General features: G+C 55.0%; 1 protein-coding gene across 1 annotated transcript in view; it reads left to right on the top strand.

Moving 5' to 3' along the window:
* The window catches only part of BSN (bassoon presynaptic cytomatrix protein), an 85,405-nt gene that overhangs the window by 43,684 nt on the left and 14,571 nt on the right, over window positions 1–27,150 (top strand). Inside the window, exons 3-4 of the mRNA XM_068558336.1 lie at window positions 5,105–5,513; window positions 19,277–20,161. Coding sequence (XP_068414437.1) covers window positions 5,105–5,513; window positions 19,277–20,161 — 1,294 coding nt within the window. The remainder of the gene's footprint in view (window positions 1–5,104; window positions 5,514–19,276; window positions 20,162–27,150) is intronic.

Genomic DNA, 27,150 nt, shown 5'->3' with positions numbered 1-27,150 from the left:
AGACTGGATCCCTGTCTGATTCGCTTTTTAAAAACATTTATTTTAGTTAAATATTGAATAGGTGTTTATAGAGAATATAAGAACACTGACAAAATATGTGTAAGATGTAAAGGATAGCAATACAACGAACACCTGTGGACCTACCTTCGTTTGTAAGAGACGTAATCCATTCTTACCATCAGTACCTATCACAGGGCCTGGAACTATCATTCCAGGGGTCAGTGAATGTTTGCGAATGACTGAATGCTCGAATGAATGAGTGAATGAATGTGGTTTTCTCTATGAGTCTCTCAGCGTTGCTGGCCAAACTCCAGGGGAAGTTGTCATAACTAAGTAACATCACTGCCCTAGCTCAGCCCCACTCCATGAGCTCACTGCACTGCCATATGACTTCCTGTTTACTTTGCATCTACACTTATTGAGTGTCCACTCAGTGCCCAGCATGGTGCTGGGGCCTGGGCTACAGTGAGAAGCAAAATGTCAGAGACCGCTTCTGAGGGAGTTTCCACTTAAACAGCTCTTCAGAAGAAAGAAAAAAGAATCCAAAGAATCCAAATTGCAGTGCTTCCCGCCCCTCCATAGCCTCACTGTGCTCCCCCAGAGGTGGTGTGGGACATGGTTAGGGACATGGACTGGTGGCCTTGATATTGGAATCCCAGTGCCACCACTTACAGGTCATAATAGCTTTGCAAGTTCCATAACTTCTATGTGTGGCGGTTTCCTTGTCTGTAAAATAGGCAAATTGGATCCTACCGCATGGATTTGCTATGAGGCTTAAAGGAGTTAATATGTGACAGGTGCTTGGCACATGTGGTGCTCATGGTGAGGGCCCGATTAGTATCACCTTTGCCATGGTCAAGTGGAGTGTTCTATGTGGTGGGACTGGGGGTGCAGCCCCTGGCCAGAGAGGACTCCAGGTGTTGTTCCTGTCATTCTGTCCTGCGTGAAGTCAGATCCAGCGGAGGACCGAGTGCATACCTGTCACATGCCATGTCTCCTCAGCTCGAACACATTTTGGGGCCACATTTTAATGTTCTGAGTCGTGATGTGACTGCAGTCCATCCATCCAGGAAACATGTATTGAGCATCCAGCACGTGCTGGGCACTGTGCTAGGCTCCGGGGTGCAGCTGTGGAGAAAGCACAGAGGCCCTGCCCGCATAGCGCTGTCAGGCTAATGCAGGGACCACAGAGGGTGCACAGAAGCAACATATATAGTATATGATGAGTCGGAAGGTGCTCAGTGCCATGGAGAACAAAGAGGCAGAAGGGATGGAAGCTGCATTTTAAATAGGGTGGTCCAGGAAAGTGTCTCCGAAACGATGCCACCAGAGCAAAGACTCGAGAGAGCGCGAGTGCCAGCAGATGCAAATGCCCAGAGGCAGGAGTGGGCCTGGCGTAAGGGAGGTGGACACAGGGAGAGAGAGATAGTAGGAGATGAGGCTGGAGGGAAAGGGCCCAAATCTCATGGGGCCTCATGGACCATTGTAAAGCCTTTGGCTTTTCCTGTGGGAGGGAAAGGAAGGTTTAAGCAGACAAGGGAAGTGGTTTGATTTATGTACGTAAAGGATTATCCCAGCTGCCGCATGGTGAAGACTGCCACGTAGGGGGGCAAGTGGGAGCAACCCAGCTTGTGCGAAAAAAAAGAGGGCACGGTGACTTGACAGGTGGAGCGAGGAGGCAGAGGAAGTGGCCAGACGCTGAAGCCCACAAGATTTACTGATGATTGACATGGACTGAGAGAAGAAGGGAGTCAGAGACTCCAAGGGGAAGATGGGGAGGGGCACATTTGTGGGAAGATCAGGGGCTCAGCTTGGACACAGCAAGTTTGAGGTGCCTGTAAGACATCTCAGTGAAGATGTAGAGTTGGCAGTGAGCCAAGGGAGGAGCTCAGGGGAGGAGTCTGGGCCAGACACACATTTGTAGTTATCAGTGGGGAGTGGGAGTTAAAGCCTTGAGTCTGGGTGGGTCTTGAGCCTCAGGGGTTTGTGTACTCGGAAATGCTTGTGTGGACAAAAGCTAAGTCCCTGCAATGTAGGAAGTGGGGTCCCTCGTTTGGGACACGAGGAAGACCCTGCAGAAGAGCTTGGAAAGGTATGGCCAGGAGGGAGGAGGTCGCCCAGGAGAGGGTGGTGTTCCGGGAGGCCAGTGGAGAGCTTATTTCAGGAAGGATGGAATGCTCAGTGCTGTTAAGTTCCGCTGCTGGTCAGGGGATGATCAGGTGGGAGGAGGAACTGAGAAGCGACTGTCAGATTTGATGATGTGGAGGCCACCGGTGACTGTCACTTGAGCGATTTCTGTGGAAGGATGGGCAAAAGCCAGGCTGTATTGGTTGAGAGGAAGGGAGGAGAGGGGCTGGAGGCCATGAGTGGAGACCACTCTTGCAAGAAGTTTTGCCGTAAAGAGCAGCAGAGAAATGAGGCAGTAGCTGAGGGGGAAAGTGGGCCAAAGTTCTTTTTTCTTTTTCAAGATGGGAGACACGTGTTTGTATGGCCATTGAAATAATCCAAATAGAGAGGTAAACATGGACGGTGAAGGAGAGGGGAGAATTTGTGAAGGTGAGAAGTGGGCCTTGGGAACAGGAGACAGGCAAACACAGCGGGACAGACGCCAAGAGGCCTTAGATGTACAAATTCCCCTCCAGTGGCTCCCGCTTTCCCTGCGAGATGGTGAGCAAGTCGTCAGTGACAGCGAGGAGAGGGAGGGACATGCTGGCGGCTTGCAGATCAAGGAGAGGTGTGAGGAATCATCCAGGAGACAGGAGAGTGAAGGGCTCATGGGCATGTATTGTGATTGCCAGGTGTCAACTACAGTCGCCGTGTGATGTGTGAACACACATCAGGCCTCTGTGCAGGGAGCGTTGCCCTTCCAGTGCAGACTTTGCTGGGTGCAGTGGGCATTGTTTGTTTATTCACTGTCACCACAGCTGAGTTGAAAGTTAACTTGAATTTGGATCCCTAAGTGTCACATAAAATGCCCCCAGAAAGACTACACTGTGATGCAACACTGAATTAAAAAGTCACTGTGTACACAGAAGATTGCCTGTCACACCTCACGCAAAACAAACACAGTAGAAATTGCTAAGTTTCTCAGGAGAAACCACTGACCTTGCACAGCCTGAGAAGGGGCTACAGTCTCTTCACATGTTATAAAGGGCTCTTCGTAGCTTCTGATTAGCTTTTAAAAAAATTTATTTTTAAATTTATTTGGCTGTGCCAAGTCTTAGTTGCGACACACAGGATCTTCTTTGCTACATGCGAGATCTAGTTCCCTGACCAGGGATCGAACCCAGGCCCCCTGCATTGGGAGCGTGGAGTCTTAACCACTGGACCACCAGGGAAGTCCGTTTCTGATTGGCTTTCAAGGGCTGCTTTTAAATTCTAGCCCCAAATAACTTAAGTAAAAAATGACATTATGAATTTAACCAAGTGGAATTATTTCTTTACGATACCTAGAAATTAGTCTACTGAAAGGCCCTAGAGTCCAGGTTCCAAGTGTGGGCCAGAGATGGCTGCAGCCACCACCACACTGGACCTCACAGCTGGTGGCAAAGGTGGCTCAGAGGGGCTAGACTCAGACTCTGGTTATCCCACTGAAGAAGAAAGTGGCAGGTCTGTGAGACTGGATGGATGGGTGTATGCTGTTGTTGGTTGATGGACATTCAACAGTGTTTCTTTTTCCTGGAAGAGTCTTAATTAGACCAAGGGTGTGTCTCTTCCCCAGCAGTTCCTCGGAAAGGAAGAAGGACTGCAGAGTGTCTTGAAGTGGGCCTCGCCAGGGGGGGCTCCTCGTCTCCCCTCTGAAATAGCTTGTCCTAAGACATCCTACAGTTGGCTCCTGAATTTTTTGGCAAGCAGATGGTCTTCATATAAAGGCAGCAAACTTAGAATCCCCTCCTATTAGTCAGACCCTACAAGGACCAGGAACACTGGGGCTGAAGGGGCCAGGCCAGGATGCTCCACAGGTGGCTGTGGCCGGGCCTCTGCAGTGGCTCTCAGCCAGGCTGCCCTGTTGCCTGGGTGCCAGTATCCACCCAAATGAATACAGACTGAAGCAAATATCGAATTTCAGGGAAGCAATATGAAGCATTGCTTTTGGCTTTTTGTGCTTGGCTTTTTTCAAATTGGAAAACTGGCAGAAATGAACTGAAATTGGGTCAAATGAGAAGGAATATAGGGCATTGAGTTTAGCTTGATGGTTTGCCTTCTAACTCATTGAACTACTCAACTCTGCCAGCTCTGCTGCAGCAGGGCCATGTCGGATGGAGGTTGGGGTCAGGAATATTGACCCCAACCCCCCTCGATGGTTCCTCAAGGCCTGGATCCTAGAACTCCGGTCCCACCCTGCCTTGCACTAGCAGAAAGGTAACACTTCACCCATCTTGATGGACTTGGTCTGGCATTAGACCTGCTGGAAGACTGCCAGAAGGAAGGCTCCATTGTCCCTGCTGGAGATGGCATTAACTGGGCATTGGAGTGCCTCCCCACCCTCACCTCTAACTTCCTGGGGTCGGCCTCTGAAGTGGACAAGCCAGAATGTAACAGACCTGCCAGGGAAGTAGCTCTAAACTAGCTGCATGTTGAAATCACGTAGGGAGGAAAAAAATACTAATGCCAGGGTCCTGTCCCCACAGATTTTGATGTAATTTGTCTGGGGTGCAGTCTGAGAGTCAGAAATTTTAAAATCAGCCTAGGTGTTACTACTGTATAGGTTTAGAGCCTTGGTTTTCAAAGTGTAGTCTGCAGACTATAGTAAAGGCATCACCTTAGAGATTCTTTTTTTTTTTTTTTTTAAACATCTTTATTGGTGTACCTTAGAGATTCTTAAAAGTGCAAACTCCACCCCAGACCTACTGAATCAGACTCTGCACTTTAGTGGGATGTAAGAGGGGACACTCATGAGCCAACCACATGGCCTGGTGCTGAGGGTTCAAGTTGGGGGACACTTGTCAGTCAGCACTCGGCCAGTGGGGGCTGTGATGATGCCACTGGGCAGCAGAGGAGGGTGGCGACGGGGCTTGGCAGAGTCACCTAGGTTGGTGGAGACCTCTGCAGGGGACTTCTCTAAGGTATATCTCTAACATTGTCATTTTCAATGTCATTTCAGCGTTTCCAGGAGACTGGACCCCAAGGAGCCCCTGGGTAGCCAGAGAGCAGCTTCCCCAACCCCGAAGCAGCCTTCTGCTCCTGCTCCCAGCCGTGAGAGCCCCCAGGAGACGAGGGCACAGGGCCCAGCAGGCCAGGAGGCTGATGGCCCCCGCAGGACGCTGCAGGTAGACAGCAGGACGCAGAGATCAGGGCGGTCCCCCTCTGTGTCACCGGACAGAGGCAGCACCCCCACATCACCCTACTCCATCCCCCAGATCGCCCCCCTTCCCAGCAGCACGCTGTGTCCCATATGTAAGACCTCGGATCTCACGTCAACCCCCAGCCAGCCAAACTTCAACACCTGCACCCAGTGTCACAACAAGGTCTGCAACCAGTGTGGGTTCAACCCCAACCCTCACCTCACCCAGGTAATCAACTCTGCGCCGGCTTCCTCCACCCCACCTGCCTTCCCAGGCCTCCCCTGTTTCCCCTTTTCACCAGCTCTCTTTTCCTGGTCATTTCCCTTGGCCATCAGCTTCTGTGTCCTCCCAGGGCTTGTATTCTGGCTCCCAGATGTGGTAGCAGAGAAAAAGTCCTGGCCCCAGATGTCCTGAGGTATTCCTGCACCTACTGAAAGCTTGGGCTCAGTCCTGAGTAGAAGATGCTTTCTTACCTGGTCCAAGTTTGACCTGGAAAAATGGCCTTAGGGAGGGCCAATGACAGTCTTATGGACAACTTTTCCCTGTGGATGCTCATTTGGAGAGGGCCATGAGCAGCTGCAGGGCCCAAAGGGAGGCAAGTCTCCCTGGCCGTCAGCCAGCCTCTCTCCCTGACAGTGGGTCTTGGAGAGGGATGCCAGTGAGGGGAGCAAGGTGTTAAGGGAGACAGGAAACTGCCTCCCACCTGGGCTTCAGGAACCACCTCCTCTGGGCTTCTGTTCCAGTAAGCTGGGGCCTGATGGGGCAGAGCAGCTACCCATCCCAAGAAACAACCTTGGGGTAAAGTAGAGACCCAGACTGGGGGCCAAGCATCCACATGGAGACAGTGTCCTACACTCACCAAGAGGCCACTGCAAGGCCATTTCCATGTGATTGGCCTCCGTTCTCCCCCAAAGGACCCTGGGTCCCCAGCCCCACCCTTGCTGTGTTGGGATGCCTTGAGTTGCTGTGGGATGCTCAGCCAAGCCCCTGAGCCTCTCTTTGGTGCCATGGAGGCTGGGTGCCCCAATATACTAGCTGGGCTGGGGCCATGCCTTTGAAATGAGTGGGTTTGTCAGCTTCCTCCCTCTCCTCCATGGTAACCCACAGAAGTCTCTGGTCGTTCCCCCAGGGCTCTGCCCTTGGGCCGGATGGAGAGTGGTGACTGCATGGCCGCAGCTGGGATTATCAGCAGCAGGAGCCGTTTGGACCACATGGGTGGGGGGATGAGTGAGAATAATTGTTCACAGGTTGGGGTCTATTTGTGATATGAGGTGCTGTGGGTGTGGGACGTGTGCTTTGCGAGAGGTAAGTGTGAGATTCCGAGGAAGGAGCTGCCGGTGTGGGGAGATGATTCAGTGCGTTTGCAATCACTCCTGGAGTGTGGGGGCTTTCTGAGGAGGCGTGCACACTTGTGATTATTACATCCGTGATTAGAAACAGCCCATCCCTGCACTGATCAGTTAGGTAAGTGTTGCTCCTCAGTATTTAGAACAGTGTGGTTAAGGCCAGGGAAGCTCACCTGGGTGTTTCTGCTAGCGAGAACCCAGAAGCACCCAGCCTCACAGGAGCAGGGAGGCTTGGCAGGTAGGGATGAGAGAGGCTGCTGTGGGGATCCCCCTCTTGTGCTGGCCCTGCCCCCCAGGTTCCAGCCTCCAGAGATGCTCACTAGAGCGGCAGGACCCGAACGACTCTGGGTGGGGTAGGCGGAGATCAAGGGAGAGATGCACACAGTGGCACCAGTTTCCTGGTGGGCATCTCAGTCCTTCCCACACAACAAACTCCCCCAGCCTAGGACCTTTGGTGAGGTGGGAGGGGAGCCAGCCTTTGGCTGTGCCTGGAAAAACAGCAGAGTGGGAGGACCTTGGCGACACTCGGTCCATCTGCCTCATTGTGCTGGGAGGAAGCCGGGGCTCAGGGACAGGAGGAAAGGGGCCTCCAACTTACTGCAGATTCACAGTGTTTGGTGAAGAGTGGGCCTCCAGACCAGGTCCTTCAAGGCATATACATGCAGGAGCTCTAAGACAGGGCTGTTGCTGGTGGCCTTTCCCAGACTTGCTTTCACGGAACATTAGGGGCTGCTGTTCCATGGCGTTCGGTTTGGGAAATGCTGACCATTCTCCAGGTTCTCACCTGGTGGATGCCCTTTTCTGCCATGGTCTCCAAGCAGAACCTTTTCTTCTTCACGGTTGGCTTTCAGTGGTGTTCCTGTCAAGGAAGAGAACCCTCAGCCCATTTTCCTGAGGGGCTGGCAGAGCCTAGTTCTTGAGTCAGAGCAGTTGCCCTTTGTCACTTCACTAAAAGCAGGTTCACCTTCCTGGTCACGCTTCCACGTAACGAGAAAGCACATTTGCAAGTTTTGCCCACATACCTGCTGATAGATCCACCTTGGTCAAACCACATCTGTTCTGGCCCTTCTAACATGATGTTCATCAGCCAACAAGGCTGTCTGTGGGGTTGCCCTGGTGTCCTGGGCCGGGCTCCTGCCTGGCCTGAGGTTCTGGGCAGCGCAAGGGGCGGGTTCTGAAGTCAGGCTGGTGTAGGTGGCAGGGGCTCAGGCAGAGTGACCTTTTCCAGGAATTTCAGCTCCAGCACTCACTTCCTTTTTTGATTACTCACTTCCTTTTTTGATTTCTCACTTCCTAGGAGGAGCCCAGCTAGAGTGGAAAGTGGTGGGGGGACTGCCAGTCCCAGCACAGATGCCCTACAGACACTGGCCACTGGGCAGCTTAATTGGGGTCCTGTCTGGGGGTGCGAGCTTGTGCCTGAAACTGCTAGTGTGGTAATGCCGAGGTAGCCTGGGTCCTGCATCCTGCCTTGAAGGTCACCGAAGCCTCATCAGGGCATGTGAGCAGGATGCATTGCTCCTCAGCTTTCTACCACACAAGTGACTTGGAGGGTTTCATGCCTCTCAGACCACTAATGAATCTGCTCTTGGATCTTTGGAAATGAGACCATGGAAAATGAACCTTTTATCGTGTGTGTCACAAGGAGAGAATCAGGGGCTGGTTGGTAACTCAGGTTGCAGCACAGATAGAACTGTTATGCTGAATGGCTGTGTGAGGACAAAGGAACAGGAAGGAAGGAAAAGACTGGCACTGCTGGGCCAATGGTCACTGGAACTCAAGAGTTTTGGTTTTTCTGTCTCATGGCATCTGTCAGGGTCTTATTACTTTAGCTGGGTCCTGTGGAAACAGCACACCAGGTCTGGAGATGAGAATCACATACAGGTCAGCCCCATGTGGCCAGAATAGTGTCTGAGATCTGGAACCACTGCTTTCTGGCCAGTGGACCCAGGGGCTGCTGGATGGGTACCACACTCACACAGATGTGGCACTTGCTGTCCTGCCCGTGCCCAGGTTGGCTGGTTCTCAAGGCTGTGATGCCTCGAGAGGAAGATGCCTGCCCATGCACTTTGCTGGGGGTCTGAGTGCCTGGACCACATTAAGACTTCATGGAGGTCGGGGAGCAGCTCAGAGCACCCTCTGTTTACAGATGAGGAGACCAAGGCTTTGTTTATTCTGATTCATTCTGGAGCAAGGGAGCTGGGGACCCAGAACCAGTAGCTAGGTCTCCAGTTTTACCCCAAGGACTCCCATCCCCATTCTCCTTATTCATAGTCCATTTTTGCTTGGGCTGAGGATGGTTCGTAGCAAGCAGGGCCATCCTGGCCACTCTTCGTGGTGGAGGCTGTTTTTTCCTGGAGATCTCCAGCCCTGGTTGCTCAGGGCAGGTAAATAATTTAACCTGTTTGAAACCATGGCAAAAGACTGGGGGTTTCCTTGTGGGGTCAGAACATTTCTCACCACCCACAAAAGACCCTCCCTGTGAGGACGCACTGACCAGGAAGCCAGAGGTGTTAGCATTTAAGCCAAGTCACTGCCCAGTGATGGGGAAAAGACAGGAAGACTGTTCTCTTCTCTCCCTGGATGTGGGTTCTTACACAAGTACCTTAAACCTCCTGAATGTTTAAGGAGAAGCAGGGTCCAGGGACCAGCCTCAGTGGCTTTGCCGATGCCCCAAGCCTGCTCCGTGCCACATTAACCCACCTGTCTGCTCTTCGGTAACTCAGCATTCAGGCCTGCCACCCCTTTCTCCTCTGGGACAGAGCCACCTGTTCTGATAGCCGGGGGAAGGAGACGGGTGTGGCCATGAGCCCGCTGGGTGGAGGGGGAAGGTAAGGTCGGGGTGGACAGCGGGGTGGGAGTGAGCTCCTGGAGAGGACAAGCCGTGGCTGGGGGCAAGCATGGCCTGTCTCTGTCAGCCGCCTCAGGGGCCTCCTTGCCCTGCTCAGAGCAGCCCCAGCAGCACATCCTGGCCTGGAACTCCTTCAGTGGAGTCTGTCCTCGCGCTAGCAACAGCATCACAGGAATGAGTGCTGTGCAGAGGCAGGGCTGACTGCACGCCTGTGCTTCCCGGTCGGATCAGCAGAATCCTCTCAGAACAGTACCTAAAGTGAGGCTGTAGCCTGCACGTGGGAGGCCCACCCTCTACCCCTGTGGGTAGCAGCAGAGCTGCCACCTTATCCCCAGCCTTCCAGGTCCAGGCAGCCCATGTGCCTTCAACCTCCCTTGCTCTAGTCAGAATCGCTTATAAGCCCCTCTAAGAAAACTACAGAAGAGTGATCATGGTCTTTCTTCGCCCATTCCAAGGTCTAGACTTTGCTGAGACGAAGCCAAGACCAAGCTACTGTGCCCTCCCCCATTCCCACCCCATTGGCAAGCCTTGGGCTTAGACACTTACCAGGGTGGGTGGTGCGGAGAAGGGAGGGAGAGATGCAGTGGCCACAAGCCTCTTCCTTTCCTGCCTGCATCCCACTCTTTTCCGGCGAGGGCTGGGCCACCAGCTGGCCCGGGGGTGGTGCTGTGAGTGCAGCACAGATCCCTCTGCTGCAGCCACCAGCCTTGCCCCCTTCCCTCTGCTCCCTCCTGGCCACACTGCCGCCTGGGCCACTGAGGAAAGAGGAGCGGGTGTTAGAAGGACATGGATCAGCAGTGAGCTGAGGAGAGGCAGAGGTGTCCTCCTCCTTCCTGGGCCCAGCCTTCCCCTCTCCATCTCCAAACAAAGAGGAAGTGGATCTCCAGGTGGCGGGCCCTTTGGGAGGCCTTTCTCCCCTCTGTACGTCTAGTCCTTGGGTGGTTTGCCTGGCAGTAGCCACTTTGACCCAAACAATCTCTTGAGTCAGTAGGGAAATGCCCCCCAAGCTTCAGCCAGCCCTGGGCAGCCAGCCGTGCTGTCAGTCCCTGCTCCCAGGAACTAGGCCCCTTGGCCGCCTTGCTTGGGCCACTATGGGGTGGAGGCCAGAGCCACTGGGGGCAGGCAGAAGAGGTGGCTGTTCAGGAGTGGGAGTTTTTTATAGCTGCGGCCGTCAGGCATGGCACTTAACTTTTAGCTATGAAAGGGGGCTGTAAAGTTATCTAAGAATGAATGTAAAATTAAATCAGAACAGAAAATAGGAAATTTTATTCCTAAAACACCTGATTTTGTATGTGAGGGCAAAAGAAAACAGCATGAAAAAGAATGGAGTGAAAAGGGTAGAAAGAGAGAAATAAAGTAGAAGCAGGGAGAAGGGACAAGACGGGGAGAGGCAGGGGGTCCAGAGGCAGGAAGAGGCAGACGAGGAAAGCTCCATAAAGTAGCCAGTTGCTGGCTGGTCACCTGTTGGTTCTGCCGTTTCTACTGTCTGTTAGCTCAAACTTTGGCCTGAGCAGGCCCGCTTGTATCTACTCAGTCAGAGGGTGGCCCTCTCCCTTCTTCTCATCCTTTCTTCCCTCCACAAATGCTTTTTGAGTCCATATATAAGCCAGGAACTGTCCTCAACACTGGGATTCAGGCAGAGCTGCAGCAGATGTGTTGCTCAGCCCTGGGGAGCCTCCGGGCCAGAGGGAGAGGCAGCCCGTTCACCAGTAACCACGCCCGCAAACACACAGCCGCACCTGGGGGTCAGGGTTGTGGAGGACCAGGAGGAGGGCTGGTGGGACTTGCTGTGATGCTGTGACAAGACTCTTCGGGACTTCTACAAGGAAGGGAGGTTAGACTGCAGTTGTTAGACTGATGCTGGACCAGAGACAGGTGGAGGCAGGGAAGGCCTGAGGGGAAGTATGTGGCCCATGTGACGGCCGGGGAGCAAGCCAGGTCCAGAGGGCAGGCAGATCCTGCTGGGGGCTCCAGATGTGATGTCAAGGGTTTTGGATGATGGCAGTGGGAAGGTAAGGTGTGCATTTAAAAACATCTTTTTGGAAATAGATAATGGTGATGGTTGCACAACATCATATATGTAATTAATGCCACTGAATCTACACTTAAAAATGACTAAAATGGCACGTTTTATGTTATGTTTGTTTTACTCCCCTTCATAGATGTATATGTATACAACAATAGCACACAGACACACACCCCACACTCTGGCCGCTGTGTGGAGGATAGCCTGTAGGGGCAGGCTGGGGCTGGGGTAGAGATGGTCATGGTGGGGGAACTGTGACAGATTCCTGGTGTATTTTGGAGGCTAAACAGACAGGTTATGGAAATGTAGTGGACATGGGGGTAGGAGATGGAGATGGAGAATTCTTCTGTTTGGGTCGTGTCAAGTTGGAGTTGTCTGTGAGCACCCAAGTGGAGTGCAATAGGGTGACAAATCTAAGACCCTGGCGTGCAGGCAGGTCAGGACTGGAGACCTTGGAGATTCACAGCCATATACTGACATCAGTATACTTCCCAGTAAACACTTCAGTAAGCCTCTCATTAGTTAGAGATCAGTATTTAAGGGTTTTTTTTAAGGTAAAATTTATATAGAATGAAGTGTACAAAGCTTAAATGTACCATTCAGTGAGCTTTGACAAAAGCATGCACCTGTGTCACCCAAAGCCCTCCAGTCAAGACAGACAACATCCTCTCACCACAGAAAGTCCCTTCAGGCCCCATCCCTGTCCATCCTCATCCCTCCTCCAGGGACAACTGCTGCTCTGATTTTTTATCTACCATAGATGAGTTTTGCCTATTCCAGAACTTCATATAAATGGAATCATACAGAATGCACTCTTTTGTGTAAGTCCTTTCTCACTCAGCACAGTGTTTTTTGAACTTCATCCATGTGGTCAACTCTCGAGAAGCTTGGCTGAGAAGGAGAGGAGAGAGCCCGGACAGTAACTAGGGAAGGTGTGCAGGCAGGAGAGGGTTTCTGAAAAGCAGGAGACAGTGGTGCTCTCTGAGCTCTGAGAGGAAAGCGATGCCTAGGCATGTGGGAGATGGGGCATGATTGAAAGAGTGGGGACCCCGAAAAGGCAGGTCTAGATCCTGAGTGTGGAGGAGGCATCCTATTATGTGGCTCCTTTTTGAGACACTGGAAGCAGGGCCATCATTTGATCCAGAAGGCAGGGGAAGATGACAGGCAGGGATGGGAATGGAGAAATTGAACCAGCCTTTGTGGAGAAAAGCTAACTGGAGAGATGGAGTGAGTTAACCAGGAAGCTGGGGGGCCCGGGAGAAGCTAGGACATAAGTTAATTTACAGTGGAGCCCCTTTGCCTGGTACCCATTCAGCTGTTCAGGTGTAGGCCCGGAGAAAAAGGTATGCAGTTGGATCTAATTCTGGAGCAGGCACGGGTCAAGAGAGCACAGACATTGAGCAGAGTGTGACAGGATCGGCAGACCATAGATTCAGCGGGGTAGGAAGGGATGTGAAAGCAGAGGGCCCATGGATGAACAGAAAGCAGAGGCTCAGTGGGGGAGGTCTCCACAAGGCCCCAGGCCTGCTGCAGTGGGGAGGCCTAGGAGACGACCTGGAGGCCGGAGGAGGACAGGCACAGGGGTAGTTTGGGAGGAGAGACAGTTTTGGGCGAGGGTAAGTTTGAGGGTGAGGCTGAGGGATAGAGGTGTCAGGCTGGTTAGTGGGTGGCTGCCATCTGCAGTGACTGTGGGAGTCAGTGCAGTGGAAGCCTGGGAGGCCAGAGCCAAGGACTTCTGAGACTAGAGGGCATGATGAGGGGGCCTGGAAGGCAGCAGGAGCCAGGAGGGGAACAGGGTGGGGAAGCCAATGGCTGAGCCCCGAGGGCCCTAGGGAGTTTAAAGAGAAGGTGAGGGACTTCCCTGGTGGCGCAGTGGTTAAGAATCCGCCTGCCAATGCAGGGGACACGGGTTCGGGCCCTGGTCCAGGAAGAACCCACATGCCACGGAGCAACTAAGCCCGGGCGCCACAACTACTGAGCCTACGCTCTAGAGCCCGTGAGCCACAACTACTGAGCCCGCGTGCCACAACTACTGAAGCCTGCACACTCTAGAGCCCGTGCTCCACAACAAGAGAAGCCACGGCAGTGAGAAGCCCGCGTACCGCAACAAAGAGTAGCCCCTGCTCGCTGCAGCTAGAGAAAGCCCGCGCACAGCAACACAAGACCCAACACAGCCAAAAATAAATAAATAAATAAAATTTTTTTAAAAAAAGAGAAGGTGAGGCATTACCACATTCTGAAATCCAGGGAGTGCAGCTTCTCCTAGAGAGGTCGTCTGGGGTCCAAGAGGAGTATGGGTATGGGGTGTAGGGGAGTTGGCTCGGTGCTGGACAGGAGAATTTTTTCCCAGGCCAGGGAAGGAGGGGAGCCCGTCTGGGGTAGGATCGCGGGGGGGAGTTGAGGGATATCGGGAGGTGGAGGAGGATCAGCAAGGGGATGGATTCTCTCCCTTTCATGGAGCTCCAGGCTAGTGAGGCCTTCCAGCCCCAAGCGGCAATTGGGTTCAGCCTCCACGACCCAAATCCTGGCCTCAGATGCTGGGCAGGTTCCCAGGGTCCCCCTCAGGGTCCTTACCTGATGAGATTGGCACAGGCTTCCCCAGTGGGCCAGGCCTGGCTGATCCAGCTCTGGATCAATGTGCCCTGCTCTATGGGACCCTGTGGTACCCGCGCCTAAACCTGAGGTCAACCAGTTGACAGGTAAAGCAGATTGGTGGCAGACTTGGGGCAGCTAGATGCTGGATGAGGCAGGTGATGTGTCCAATGCTAGGGGCAGTGCGAGGGCACAGGCCCACCCTTCTTCCCAGCCCACAGTGGGCTATGTGCCTCCTCCTGTCGAGGCCTGGCGAGTGACTCACAGCCCGGAAGAGCATGAGGTCACACTGGCCGGTGGGGCCCTCCCAGGAATCTCTAGACTTGGCACCAGCAGGGAAGGCTCATTTATAAGCTGCTCCTGTGATGTTTCAACTTGTACCAAAATGGAAAAAAGAATGAATGCAGCATCAGGCATGATGTCAGTGCAGTGATCTGACACCCTGCATGCCCGCTCTCCCAGGTGGGGCTGGGCTCGGAGGCAAGCGCTGCTCTCTGCAGGAAGGCAGGCTAAGTGACGTCTGCCACCCTCCTTCCTTGCTGGTGGGGACGTGGGAGGGGATGGTGGAAAGAGAACCTGTTACTGCTGGGGGCCCTCAGAGCTTCCTGGTAGCCACAGAGATGCCAGTGCGGCAGGCCCCACCCAGGAGCAGAAGCAAGTTCCCTGGGCAGCATCCTTTGGGGCCAAATAGGACGTGCAAGGCTGGATCCCACCCTTTGGGGCTGAGACGCAGGGTGGCAGGTGCAGTGCCACCAGTGTCCCTGTGGGAAAGATGTAGAAACCCCTCCCAAAAAGTTTCCCCACACCCCTTCCTGCCCCAGAGCCCAGTGGAGGGAGCCGCAGGGAGAGGCCACGCAGACGTGTGGTTCACAGAGCCCCCAGCCTGGTCCCAGGCCTCTGGATCCTTGGTAGGCTGCACTGCCTTAGCTGTCCTTCTGTGATTGAACAGTGCAAGTAAGGGAGCAGCTGAGAAAGGCTCTTCTCGGGGAGAAAGTCCCTTCAGAGCCAGGAACCCACAAGGCCTGCTTTTTTGAATCTCTGGCCGGCTCCTGGCAGAGCAGGCACTGGCTCCCTATGGGAAGCCATGTTCCTGTAGCTTCTGCTTCCCCTATCTGCAGACCAGCTCTTGGCTGCACACCACACTGAGCCTTCCCATCCCCTCTGCTGCTCAGACCCCCACTGGGCTGGGTGCAGGGGCATCTGCGCCTCTGAGATGGCACAATGGGTCCCCTTGCTGGCAAGAAGGATCAGCTTGACCGAAGCTGATGTGAGGCAGAACCATCTACCTCAGGGTAGCCCTGGGAAGTCCCCTTAGCTCCATCTCTGGGTCTTGGGACATAAAGTCTGTGACCTGCCCACCTCCTGGCCATGGGCCAAGGGCTTATGGAGATACTTGATAACAAGACTCTAAGAGAGGTTCCCTGTCACACTGGTAGAAGGCCATGCCCTCTGATTCTGGTGGGCAGCCAGCTAGGAGGGTACCCAGGAGCCACAGACACTGTGTCCAGCCGAGGAAGACTCTCGCTGTTGTTGGTTCCAGAGCCAGGGGAGCTGCCCCAGGCCTGGTCATGTATACCCAGCCTAGGTGGGCAGGTGGGCTGGTGGTGCACAGCCATCTCCCTCCCTACCCAGTGGACAGCCTCCATCCCCCTAACACAGGGTAAGGACCTTGGAGTAGGGAGGAAGAGGTTGAGGATGAGCCCCTCCCAGCAAGCTTCTGAAGTTCCACAGGGGAGGCAGAGAGGGAAGTCTTGCTGGGTTCAGAGAGATCCCCCAGCGAGCTTTCTCCTTGGGTGGTCTTGTGTGCTGGCCCTATCTGCCTGGGCCTGAGCCTGGGAGGGGTTGGGGGAGGGCACGGTCAAGGCTCCTGCTGTCTGGAAGAGGCTGGATAGAAATAGCTACGCCCATCTGGGAGATGAGTCACTGAGGGGTGTTTTAGCTGTTTCTTGGAGAGGTTCTATTTTAGGTGAGACGCCTGTGATAGCCTGGGTGATGGGGGCTGGGTAAGGGAAGGTTCTGGTGGTGAGTGCAGGAGTTTTAGCACAGGCCCTTGTTCAACCCTGTCCAGAACCCAAAGGAGGGTCACCCTGAAGTCCCAGGAGAAAGAGCCTTACCTCTCAGATTCCTCTTCCCGGGAAGTCCCACCTCAGGGCGTGCTGCAGAGACGGGACCTCCAGTGTGGGCTGCGCACCCACCACAGGAACTGAGTTTGTGGCTGCCGCCCTGGGCCAGGACCTAGGCCTCCCCTCAAGAGGGTAACCATCTCCCAGGGTCCCTCTGAGGGTGAGCCAAAACAGCTTGCTCCTGGGAGCTCCCGCTTTTGATGGAAGTGAACCCCCATCACCCTCACCAAAAATGACTTTTCTAAAGGAGTCTTTGGGCTGAGTCCCAGGGACACAGATTGTTTCCTCTGTAGCTTTCTTTGTCCAAAGGTAGACAAAGCTGCCTTGGGTCTTCAAAGCATCTAGATGAGTCAACAGTTCCCGGTTTGGGGGATGGCTTCACTCCCCAGTGCTGCGGCATCACTGTTCTCATGGTTTCTAGAGCCAGGCTTGGTCTTTGAGTTTCGCAGGGGCAACTTCTAGACCCATGACTTGACTTGCATGAGGCTAAGCGGTCTGCAGAAGAGGCAGACATGCAAAAGGCCGCAGGCTGCAGCCTGCAGCTCAGGAGCTGGGCAGGGCTGGCAGGGCCAGTCTTGCCAGGAGTGCCACTTCCAAGCTGGGTTACTGTGAAAGCTGGTGGCTAAATCATACTAGACCTTGGTTTTCTCTACTGTGAAGATAAAATGCAAGAATGCCTGCGAACATGCCCTGTGTGGTGCAGGGTGCCAGGGGGTACTCATCAAAGTGCAGTCTTCTCCCTACTCCTTGGATGCTGCTCTTGGGCTGCTGGCAAGTCAGCCACAGCGGCAGCAGCACAGCCCTGTGACCTCAAGGCAGAGAGCAGGGCTGGAGGCACCCCTGAGGGTGGGCAGAAGGAGCTTTCTGCCCCAGGGACCAGACTGGACCTTTCCCTGGCAACTGGGCCACTGTGGTGCTTTCAAAGACTCTGGCTGCTCAACCATAGATGAGCGGACTTGGCCTCTGCCTTTCTGGTTGAGAAGGAGAAGCCTCCTCATGGGATGCTGAATCTCCATTCTCATGGCTGCGGCCTTGCAAGAGCTATGCCCCTATTAATAGGTTGTCAGGATTAATCCCACAGCAAGCATTTCTGGAGTGATCCCTACTGTGTGCCACAAACTGTGCACTGTCCCAAGACCACCTAAACAAGAGCTCATGGGTGGGGCAAGGATACAGGAGACACCCAAAGGGACAAAGTAGCAGAAGCTTTGGGAAAGAATAAGTACTGTGAAGAGGATAAAATGGGTGATTACCTACAGAGTGCTTCGGAGGTATTTTCTTTCTTTCTTTTTTTTAAAAATATTTATTTATGTATTTATTTATTTGGCTGCGCCGGGTCTTAGTTGCAGCATGCGGGATCTTCGTTGCCACGTGTGGGATCTTTAGTTGCGGCATGTGGGCTCTTTAGTTGCAGCATGCAGGATCTAGTTCCCTGACCAGGGATCGAACCCGGGCGTCCTGCACTGGGAGCGTGGAGTCTTAACCACTGGACCACTAGGGAAGTCCCAGGTATTTTCGATTGTGTGGCCAGGGAGGGCCCTGTTGGTGAAGTGATACTCGGTTGAGACCTGCATAGCTAGCAGCACCCGGGGGCAGAGGGAAGAGTGAGTGCAAAGGCCCTGGTTACAGAAGAGAGCTCAGAGGACCACTTGGCAGAACAGGAGGTCCGGCGTGTCTGGGGTGAGACAGCAAAGGGGAGAGGGCAGGAAAGGAGGCCAGAGAGAGGCATAGGCTGGGGTAGATCGGGGGCCTCATGGGTCACAGTAAAGAGTTCCCATGGTTAAGTGTGGTGGGAATCCACTAGAGGGGTTTGAGCCTGTAAATGACATTCTCTGATTTGTATGTGGATTTTTGGAGGAAGATGATATTGGCTCATGTAGCTGGAAGTCCGAGGGTAGACTTAAGGCAGAGCTGGATCCAGGGAATTGAGTAAAGTCGTCAGTTCTGCTAGTTCCTCTTAGTCTTAGCTCCACTTCCGACTGTCTCTTGATTTCATCCTTAGTGCCTCTCTGCATGCTGGGCAAGAAGGCTACTGACCACTCCAAGGCTATGTCCTTCTGATGAGTGAGCCTATCTCCTGTTGTTCACTCACCCAGTAATATGGAAGGGCTCTGATTGGCCCTGTTTGCAAGGTCACATGCCCATCCCTGCACCCCTAGCTGCAACCAGTGATTGGCCCAACCTGAGTCATGAGCCTGCTGTCCTAGGGAGGAGTTAATGACAGAGAGAAACTACACGTCCATCATGTGAACAGAAACACATGGCTTGTTTATTCTGGAGGCACAAATTATCCCATTTTCTTTAAAAAATTTTTTCTTCCTTAAGAAAGCAAAAGGCTTTTTTATTCTACTTACGTCACTTACATTGCATTACTTTGCCCTCACTTAATTTGCTCTCAAGATTGCTCATTTATATCTTGTCTCCTCAGCTAGACTCTAAGCTCCTCTAGGACAGGAATCATGGTTTCTTTTTATTTTCTATGCCTCCCTCTCGCACCTATTACTCTTCACTTCTTTATTCATTCTGCAAGTTTTTATTGAGTACCTATTGCATACCAGGCACTGTTCTAGGGCCATGCTTTCCCTCCTGGTTTATATTTTAAAAGGTCACTCTGGCTGCTGTGTGGAAACAGCCTGAAGGGGGCAGCAGGGGAAAGAAAGTGACCAGTTGGAGGCTTTTGGGGTCATCCAACCAGGAGGATGGGAGCATGGATTGGTGAGGCGGGATGTGGAGATGGATGATGTACGCAGGTCTGAGGTACAGCCAGTGGCGTGGGGAGGACTCTGGCAGGCAGTCTGGCAGGCAGTGTGTTGGTAGTTGGGTGTGGGGAGTATGTGACTGCCTCTGCTTGGCTCCACGCGCCTGGCAGCTCCTAGAGGGCAGGGCAGTGCTATCTGTCCCTCAGCCCACCTCCTGGCAGCCCAGAAACACTGGAGCCAGGCTTGGTGCCCCTGCCTGTGCTAGGAGCTGGCCCTGGCTGCTGTGGGCTGCAATGACCTGGACCATGGGCACCCCCAGTCCTGACCACCCTGATGACCATGATGCTTCCTCCTCAGGTGAAGGAGTGGCTCTGTCTGAACTGCCAGATGCAGAGGGCTCTAGGGATGGACATGACCACTGCGCCTCGCTCCAAGAGCCAGCAGCAGCTGCACTCCCCAGCCCTGTCTCCGGTCCACTCCCCAGCCAAACAGCCCCTGGGGAAGCCGGAGCAAGAAAGATCACGGGGCCCAGGGGGACCACAGCCTGGCCCCCACCAGGCTGAGACAGCCAGGGCCACCTCAGTGCCGGGGCCTGCCCAAGCAGCTGCCCCTCCGGAGGTGGGGAGGATGTCTCCTCAGCCCCCTCTCCCCATCAAGCCTTCCACAGCTGAGCCCAGGCCACCTGCAGGAGAGGCCCTGGCCAAAAGTGCCACCACAGCACCCTCTGGGCCTGGTGCTGCTGAGCAGACCCAGGAGGGCCTCACTGGGAAGCTCTTTGGCCTTGGTGCATCGCTGCTGACCCAGGCGAGCACCCTCATGTCTGTGCAGCCTGAGGCCGACCCCCAGGGCCAGCCTGCCCCCAGCAAGGGGCCGCCCAAGATCGTCTTCAGCGATGCCAGCAAGCAGGCTGGCCCAAGACCTCCAGGCTCAGGGCCCGGGTCTGGGCCAGCACCTGGAGCCAAAACTGAGCCTGGAGCTAAAACAGGTCCTGGATCAGGGCCTGGAGCCCTGGCGAGAACTGGGGGAACAACCAGTCCAAAGCATGGCAGAGCAGAACACCAGGCAGTGGCCAAGGCTGCTGCCAAGCCAAAGACCATGCCGAAGGAAAGGGCCACCTGCCCACTGTGCCAAGCTGAGCTCAACGTGGGCAGCAAGGGCCCCGCCAACTATAACACCTGCACCACCTGCAGACTCCAGGTGTGCAACCTGTGTGGCTTCAACCCGACGCCCCACCTGGTGGAGGTAAGAGAGCTGGACCAAGCATGTTCCCTTGGGCCTTGGTGAGGGGCCAAGGCCTGGGGTGATGGGCATGGGAGCCAGAAAGGACTGTAGAAATCTGGGTCTGTAGCAGTCACGGGGCTGCCCCTACACAGCTGCAGAGGGTCTATGCTCCCTTACCTGTCCCTGCCCCCGGCCTGTCCTTCCACTCAGAGAATTAACTGGCACAGTGGACAGAATAATGGTGCCCACTGCCTCTGACCGGCTGACCAGTGCCCTGAGGCTGGTCCCAGAGGTAGCCAGGTTCAGGAGGCCCTGAACCGGCCTCTGCATTCTTGGCTATCATGGGCATGGCCCTGATGGATGATGCCAACCCCTGCTGCGCATGCAGGAAGAACCTGAGGTCGTACCCTGCCCTCAGTTTGTGACTCTCACAGGGGTTGAAAGGCTGTTAGGCAGAGGGCTGTGCCCCCATGCCCAGGGCAGGGCAGAAGGCTTTCTTACAGCGGGGCAGCCCAGCCAGGCAGTGTCCTCCCTTCATCCCCTCGTCTGAGGTCGTGGGTATTGATATCTGCTTGTCAAAGCCACAGTCTTTGGTCCACATATTTTCCTGTGGCAGGGCCTAGCCCTCCTTGGGACTGTTTATGGGGATGCTCAGAGATGCTCTTCTTACCCAGAGGGAAGTTTGAGGGAGTGCTGGGGTTGGGGGCTGTCTCTCTGCAGTCCCTCTTCCACAGGAGGGTTCTGGGCCCTGTGCAGAGCTGGGTGGAAGGGAGCAGGAGGCCTGGTGTTCTCTTGAAGCTTGGAGCCCAGCCTGGGAGGTTCAGAAGGTGCGGAGGAGGAGGTACCCTGGCAGAGCAGGACGAGCCTGGGCCGGAAGGCTGCTCTTGCTCCTGCCCTCACCTACTCTGCCCTGCCCAGGGCCATCCATGTGAACCCTACCTTGGCTGCCTTGCCCATAGCTGGGTGTGTCCCCTTCCGTGTGTGCCCTTGTGGTCTCTGATTGGCTCATCTTGGCAGGTGGATGTGTCCCCAGCTGTGTCATATCAGGAGATGTCAAGCTAAGCCCACTCCTCCTGCACACAGTAGCCGCCTGAGTCTTGGGGCCCCTGGGCTAAGCCATATGTGACTGATGGTTGGGCAGAGGAGTATGGAGTGCAGACCACCGCTGGCCCAGAGACAACAGAGGAGTGTGTGGTGTAGTCATGGTCTCTGTGGCACCTTGTTGTGACTTGCCTTGGGCCAGGCCTCCGTGGGAGCAGCCCACTGTGACAAGGAAGACTACTTTGGCCGCCACAGGCCATATTTTCCAACATATAGGGAGGGGTGGCCTGAGCAAGACGAGTGACCTCCTCGTGTGATGCCTCATGTGATGCCCTCCAGGTCCTCACTGCCACCTCCCCAAGCCCTAGGTCCAGTGGCTCACTGGAGGATGGCTGGCCTGGCTGCCCAGAGAGGTGAGGGGGCACCAAGGGGTCACCACAGGGCCAGAGGAACTCCAGTCCAGAGCCAGGCATACACCCACTGCCGGGTGGGGCAGCCTGACGCTGAGCCCTGTTGGACTGCTGAGCTGGCCCAGCCTGGAGGACCCTTGTCCCTGAGGGACCTCCGGGCCCACATTTCCTCATTAAGCAGGATGTGCAGAGAGGAAGGGAAAACTGTCTCTGTCCAGGAGTATAAATGTTCCTGACAGTTCCTTTCAGCGACTTCTGGGCCAGGCCAGGGGAAGTGCTGATTCTGCCCAAACAGGAGTGTCTCAGTCACATGCTGACTCTGGGTGAACGGTCTGGATTCTGATCTCAGCCCCTCATTAGAGGCTTGGTTGTTGCCTCCCTGGACCCTGGAGCTTCTGCCCCTCGGTAGCTAGCGTTGCCCCTTGCCCCAATCCCTCCATGTCCTGCCCCACTGCCACCTCCTTGGCCAGGGCCACCCTTGCCCCCACAGGACCTGTGGGTTCCATGGGCCTGATGGCAAAGCTGCTGGGCGTCCTGGTCCTAGATCTTCCCTACCCGCAGCTTCTGCTTCCCTGCCTCCTGCTCCTAACAGCAGTCAGAAGGTGGCCCAGCTTCTCTGACTCCATTCTCCTCATGGCTCTGCTTGTTAATGCTGCTATCCCCAGAGGGCCTGTGGCTGCTCCTGGGGAAAGTGTGGATGGGCAGCCATCATGCCCCCTCCCGTGGTTCCCACCATGAGACCGTGCCACCATCATCCATCAGAGGTGCAAGCTGGGAGCCTGGGGTCATCCTCACCTCCCTCTCTCTCACCTCAGCATCCACTCCATGAACCAAGCCCTGCTGGCTCTGCCTTCCCACTGGCACTAGACCCTGGCCTCTTCTTTTCATCCCTGCAGCCACGGCCCTACTCCAAGCCCTTGTCCTCCCTCACCCAGACAATGATCAGAACTTTCTCCCGGCTCTGCCTGCCTTGGGTCTTGCAAGAGGCTGGTAGGGAAGGGCTGGTGCTTGGTGTGTCCCCCTCCCCTGCCCTTCCCAGCTGAGGCTCTTAACCAGGCCATGGGCCATCTTTGGTCCCATCTCAGTGAATGGCCACTTGGCATTTAGAGCAATTTTGTGTTTTCCTGTGTGTTCTTGGTAAGAGGCTCCTGATTTTTCAGCAGGTGGCCCAGACACATCCTGCCTTGGGAGGGAGGTGGAGGGGTAGGTCTGCCTTGGCTGTCTCTCTCCATCTGGCTGTCTCTGTGCACAGCATGAGGCATGTCTGCATGCAGGCTGGGGGCCTGAGGGAGGGCCAGCTCCCCCCCAGGCCTGTTAGACCTGCTGTGGCTCCACCTGTGGGTGGAGCCACCTGTCTGGGCTGCCAGGGTGGGAATTACCCCAACTCTCTGAGCTGTAAAAACCTTTTTACCTTCTTTCTCAAGAGGGAGTCCAGAGCATACAATGGAGGAGGCAATAAGACTAGATCCCTTTTCTCTTTGAAATTTTCTCTGAAAAATTAACCATAGTGCTATAAAATGTGAGTCATTTCATGATTAACAGTTGTTGATTCCAAATTTTTTACCTATTTATCTTTTCGAAAGATAATAGTACCCTCTGGCTTAATTTTTAATTGGCTTTCGGTTCAAAATAGAGTTTGTGAAGAAATTAGTGGAGTTGGAGTTGTTACTGTAACACTGCCCGTTTCTTATCTTATTATAATTGCCAAAATACAAGCCGTGGCCTTGAGAAGTCAGGCCTCCCTGGGCAAAGGGCCTGGCACCTGTGATGTGTGGCATGGGCTGGGCCTATTTGGGTTGGGGGCTGCCTCTGCTCTAGACCTGCTTCAGTCTGCCTGTGGGGTAGTGATCTCAGGGAGACCTGTTTCCTCCCTTGTGAAATGGTGGCCATAGTTCTCCCTCTTAGGTTTCTGTGAGAACCAGGTGAGATGCCATACTTCAGATACTTGTGCGAGGTCCAACACACAGTCAGCCCTTGAGCCAGGAGATTGGAACCAGAGTGTCCTAAAAGACGGTCTCTGTACGGGAAAGAAAGAGTCCCCACCAGCCCCTACTACTTGGGTATGAATTGACCCCGTGGCCAGTGCAAGATCCTCGTCTCATGAGGGATGGCCACAGGGAATGGACACATTTGGTGCTGGAGCATGAGGAGAGCACAGCCCAAACATAAAGGCAAACGTTGGGGATATCAGGGAGGATTCCTCTTATCGGAGGCAGAGGTCCCCAAAAGGGGAGCCTACGCATGTCTGGGGACAGGGAAGGGCAGGGCAAGAGTCAGGAGAGGAACAGCAGCACCGTCGATGGCCATGCCTGTGGTCCAGTGTGCAAGTCTTGGGCTCTTTTATTTTTAACCTCTGGGCATCCTTTTCTCAGGAGTTCTCATCCACTGCCCCTGGTCTGGCAGTGGGGCTGGGGGTATGTTGGGCTAGGCAGCCAGTCCGGTGTCGCTGTAACCGGACGGACACCTAGGCCAGCTCCACATGCAGAGAGACTGTGTTCTGCAGGGTCATTCAGGCTGTGTCAGACAGTGCAGGGAGGATGCCCAGCTTACAGTGCAGCCTCGCTGGGCTCTCTTGGCCCATGAGGTGCAGCAGGCAGTGATTCCGGAAGGTAGCAGGTCTCACCTGCCTGTGGGGTACCCTACCAACTCTCTCAGATAATTCACTTCCCCTGCCTCGCCCCGAACCCACCTAGCTCCATCTGAAGGTATGCACATCTACGCCTCCCACCGTTATTAGGTGGCGATAGCCCTTGGGGGATTCCTACCTTCCTGCCCCCAGAAAGGAACTGGGCAGAGGGAGGCAAGGCAGAAATGGTCATCAGAGCCTCCCATGTCCATCCCCAGGTCCCAGATTGTCCCCTGCCCACTTGCCAAAGGGGGTAGGAAAAGGGGCAAGTGAGCAGCAGCTCCCCAAGGGCTGGGGCTGGATGAGGGAGAGTATCACAGAGAACGTGCAAGTGAATGATTGAATGAGGGGGGTAAACACTAAAGGGGGAGAGGGAATGCATGAACAGGGAATGAAGGAGCGGGGTGGGGGTGGGGGCATGAAGTGAGGGGCAGAGATGAGAGCAACGTGAATAGAGGAGTCAGGGCCTCAGTTTGCAGCTGCATTCCAGCCCCCAGGCACAGCCTGCCTCCCATCCCATCCCCATCCTTGGCCAGGTCTCCCCTGGCTGCACCTCTAGTGGCCCCAATGCCCTGTACCCTTCTCCCACCACCCCCAGAGGGCTGGGGAAGGGCCTCCAGCAGCCAGGTCAGCTGTTTATTTTTAGCTCTTACCTCACATGCCTCCTCCTGCCTGCCCTCCCTCCCTCCCTCCTTCCCTCACTGCCTGCTATAGCAGAGCCAGGAGCAAGAGGGCCAGCTGGGCAGCCCCTTCTGCAGCCTGGCTGCCTCTGTGAGAAAGCGTGGGAAGGAACGAAACCCCGGGGAGCATGTGACCACAGTTGACATGCTCTGCTGAGGGCTGGGCCTCTGGGCTCAGGTAAGCAGGCCACTGCAGGGGCTGCCTCTGAGCTCTTGGCATTAGGTCTGTCGCCTCCATCCAGGCCACCCTTCCAAGGTGCCCTTGCTTCATTTGGACTGTCACTTCTGGGGTGGGGTCTGCAGGCCAGAGGTGGAGGTCGGAGGTTTGCCAAGCCAGCAAGGTGAGCCAAAGCAGATGACAGAACCTTCAGAGGCCTAACCTGGCTGGCTGTGTGCATGGACCCAAGGTGGAGTCAGGGCAGTGTTGCCTTGGGCCAGCCCCCTGTCTAGGCCCAGATCCTAACCCCATCATGCTGATCCTGGGGCTAGGGAAGGGGCTGTTCGCTCATTTCCAGAACTCTCTCTGGGCCTTTGCTAACACCCCTCCCACTTCTCTAGGATCATTTTGCCACCTTACAGTCCTCTCTGACATGGAGGGAGTTCCACTGTGACCTCAGGTGACGCTGGGGGAACGTGGATGGGATTCCTGGCTCAACCCATCCAGCACTCTCCCTAGGCACCAAGTGAGCCCAAGACCCAGCAAGTGGCCAGCACCCATTGCTTCATAGGAGTTTGTATGGGGGATACACAGAGCATCAGATAAGGTCCAGGGGAATCAGCAGTGGTGCTAGAGCCAGGCCCTACAAGGAACAGGGTAAGTACCCGCAGGACCTCTGAAGGGTCCCCCTCCATAGCTGAGCCCCTCTGCTCAGGACCTGTGTGTGGAATTGGGCCTCCAGGCAGAGTTGGAGCTCCAATCTCAGGGAAGCGGTCTCAAGGCCCTGAGTAACAAGCTTGTGGAGCAGACCTATCCCTCAGTCAACACCAAGGCCCTGCCACCCGCCTGACCTGGCCTCTGCTGGGGCCCAGGGCAGAGATGTGGTGTGTAGCTTTGTGGGCAGGAAATCAGGTCAGAATCATTGATATGGCACTTGCCATGGTGGCCTGTGGATGCCAGGCTGAGGACAGGCATCCTGGAGGTACCATGCTTCCAAGGCTCTGCCAGGTGGGCTAGGGTCTGACTTGGGCCCAGGGGCAGTGTGTGAGGTAAGGGTGCTGAGGATGCTGGCCCACTTTGGGCTGGTGAGGGCCAAGGGCCACCTCTTTGCCCTGTCCCTGGCTCTTTGACCTTGTGGTTCTGTGTCCTCTGGTTCCCCTGATGCCCCATCCTAGTGGTCAAGCTGCTGGTGGGAGCCTGAGTGTCTTGGCACCCCGATGTGCAACAGTAGGACAGTAGGGGTGCCGAGGCTCTGCATACCTGGGACAAGAGCAGGCACAGGTGTGCTGTTACTCTCATTCCCCGCCCAACCCTCCCTCGTGGGCCAGGACAGGGCCTCAAGTCTTGCCAAGGAGGAGCCCTGACTCTGGAGGAGGCTCCTGGGAGACATGCTCCTGCCAGCTTCTGACCTGCTACAGAAATCACCCGCTCAGGGCTTGGGATGCTCGACCCTCTCCCTGTGCAGACAGTGGGACCTGGGAGGTTAGACTTGGTTTCTGGTGTTCTGGGAACTTCACCATTGATGCCCATGTCATACTCAGAATGACCTCTTTGGGGCTCTGGGTTCCAAGAAGGCTGCATGCCAGCCTGTGTGTCCGTCTTAGTCATGGCTATGTCTCCAGTCCCCAGCACTTAGACTGACACAGAGAGGGTAATCCTGAAACTGTTGGACTGATGGTTGAGGATTTGATCCTAGCCCAACTCTGGAGGAAGCAGGGCCCTTGGCCCAAGGGCTGGCACACACAGTTCCCATCGGAAGAACAGCCCAGAGGCCGGGGGAGCAGGAGGAGGCTTTCGCCTGGCGTCTTTGCTGGCCTAAGACAAGGTGACTTGGGCTGGGGGGTGTGAACAGAGGGGACTGCTCAGCTCCATCCCCCACCCCCAAGCAGGGCTTCCCCCAGACAGCCTCCCCTGGCCCCACGAGCCTGCACCCTCCCAGCACAGCCCTTACTTGGGTGTGGAGAAGGATGGTATCTGAGGCCTGAGAGCTAGGAGGCTGGGGCGGGGCAGTGCCTCTGGGAGGTGCTCCTTGCCTGATGCTGTTCCTGGTCTGCGGGGACTCTCACCTGGGGGACTCTGCACCCTTCCCAGAAGCT

This window comes from Eschrichtius robustus, chromosome 12, assembly GCF_028021215.1.
Source record: "Eschrichtius robustus isolate mEscRob2 chromosome 12, mEscRob2.pri, whole genome shotgun sequence".
Lineage (NCBI taxonomy): Eukaryota > Metazoa > Chordata > Mammalia > Artiodactyla > Eschrichtiidae > Eschrichtius > Eschrichtius robustus.
This window is presented reverse-complemented; position numbering and strand designations above follow the sequence as displayed.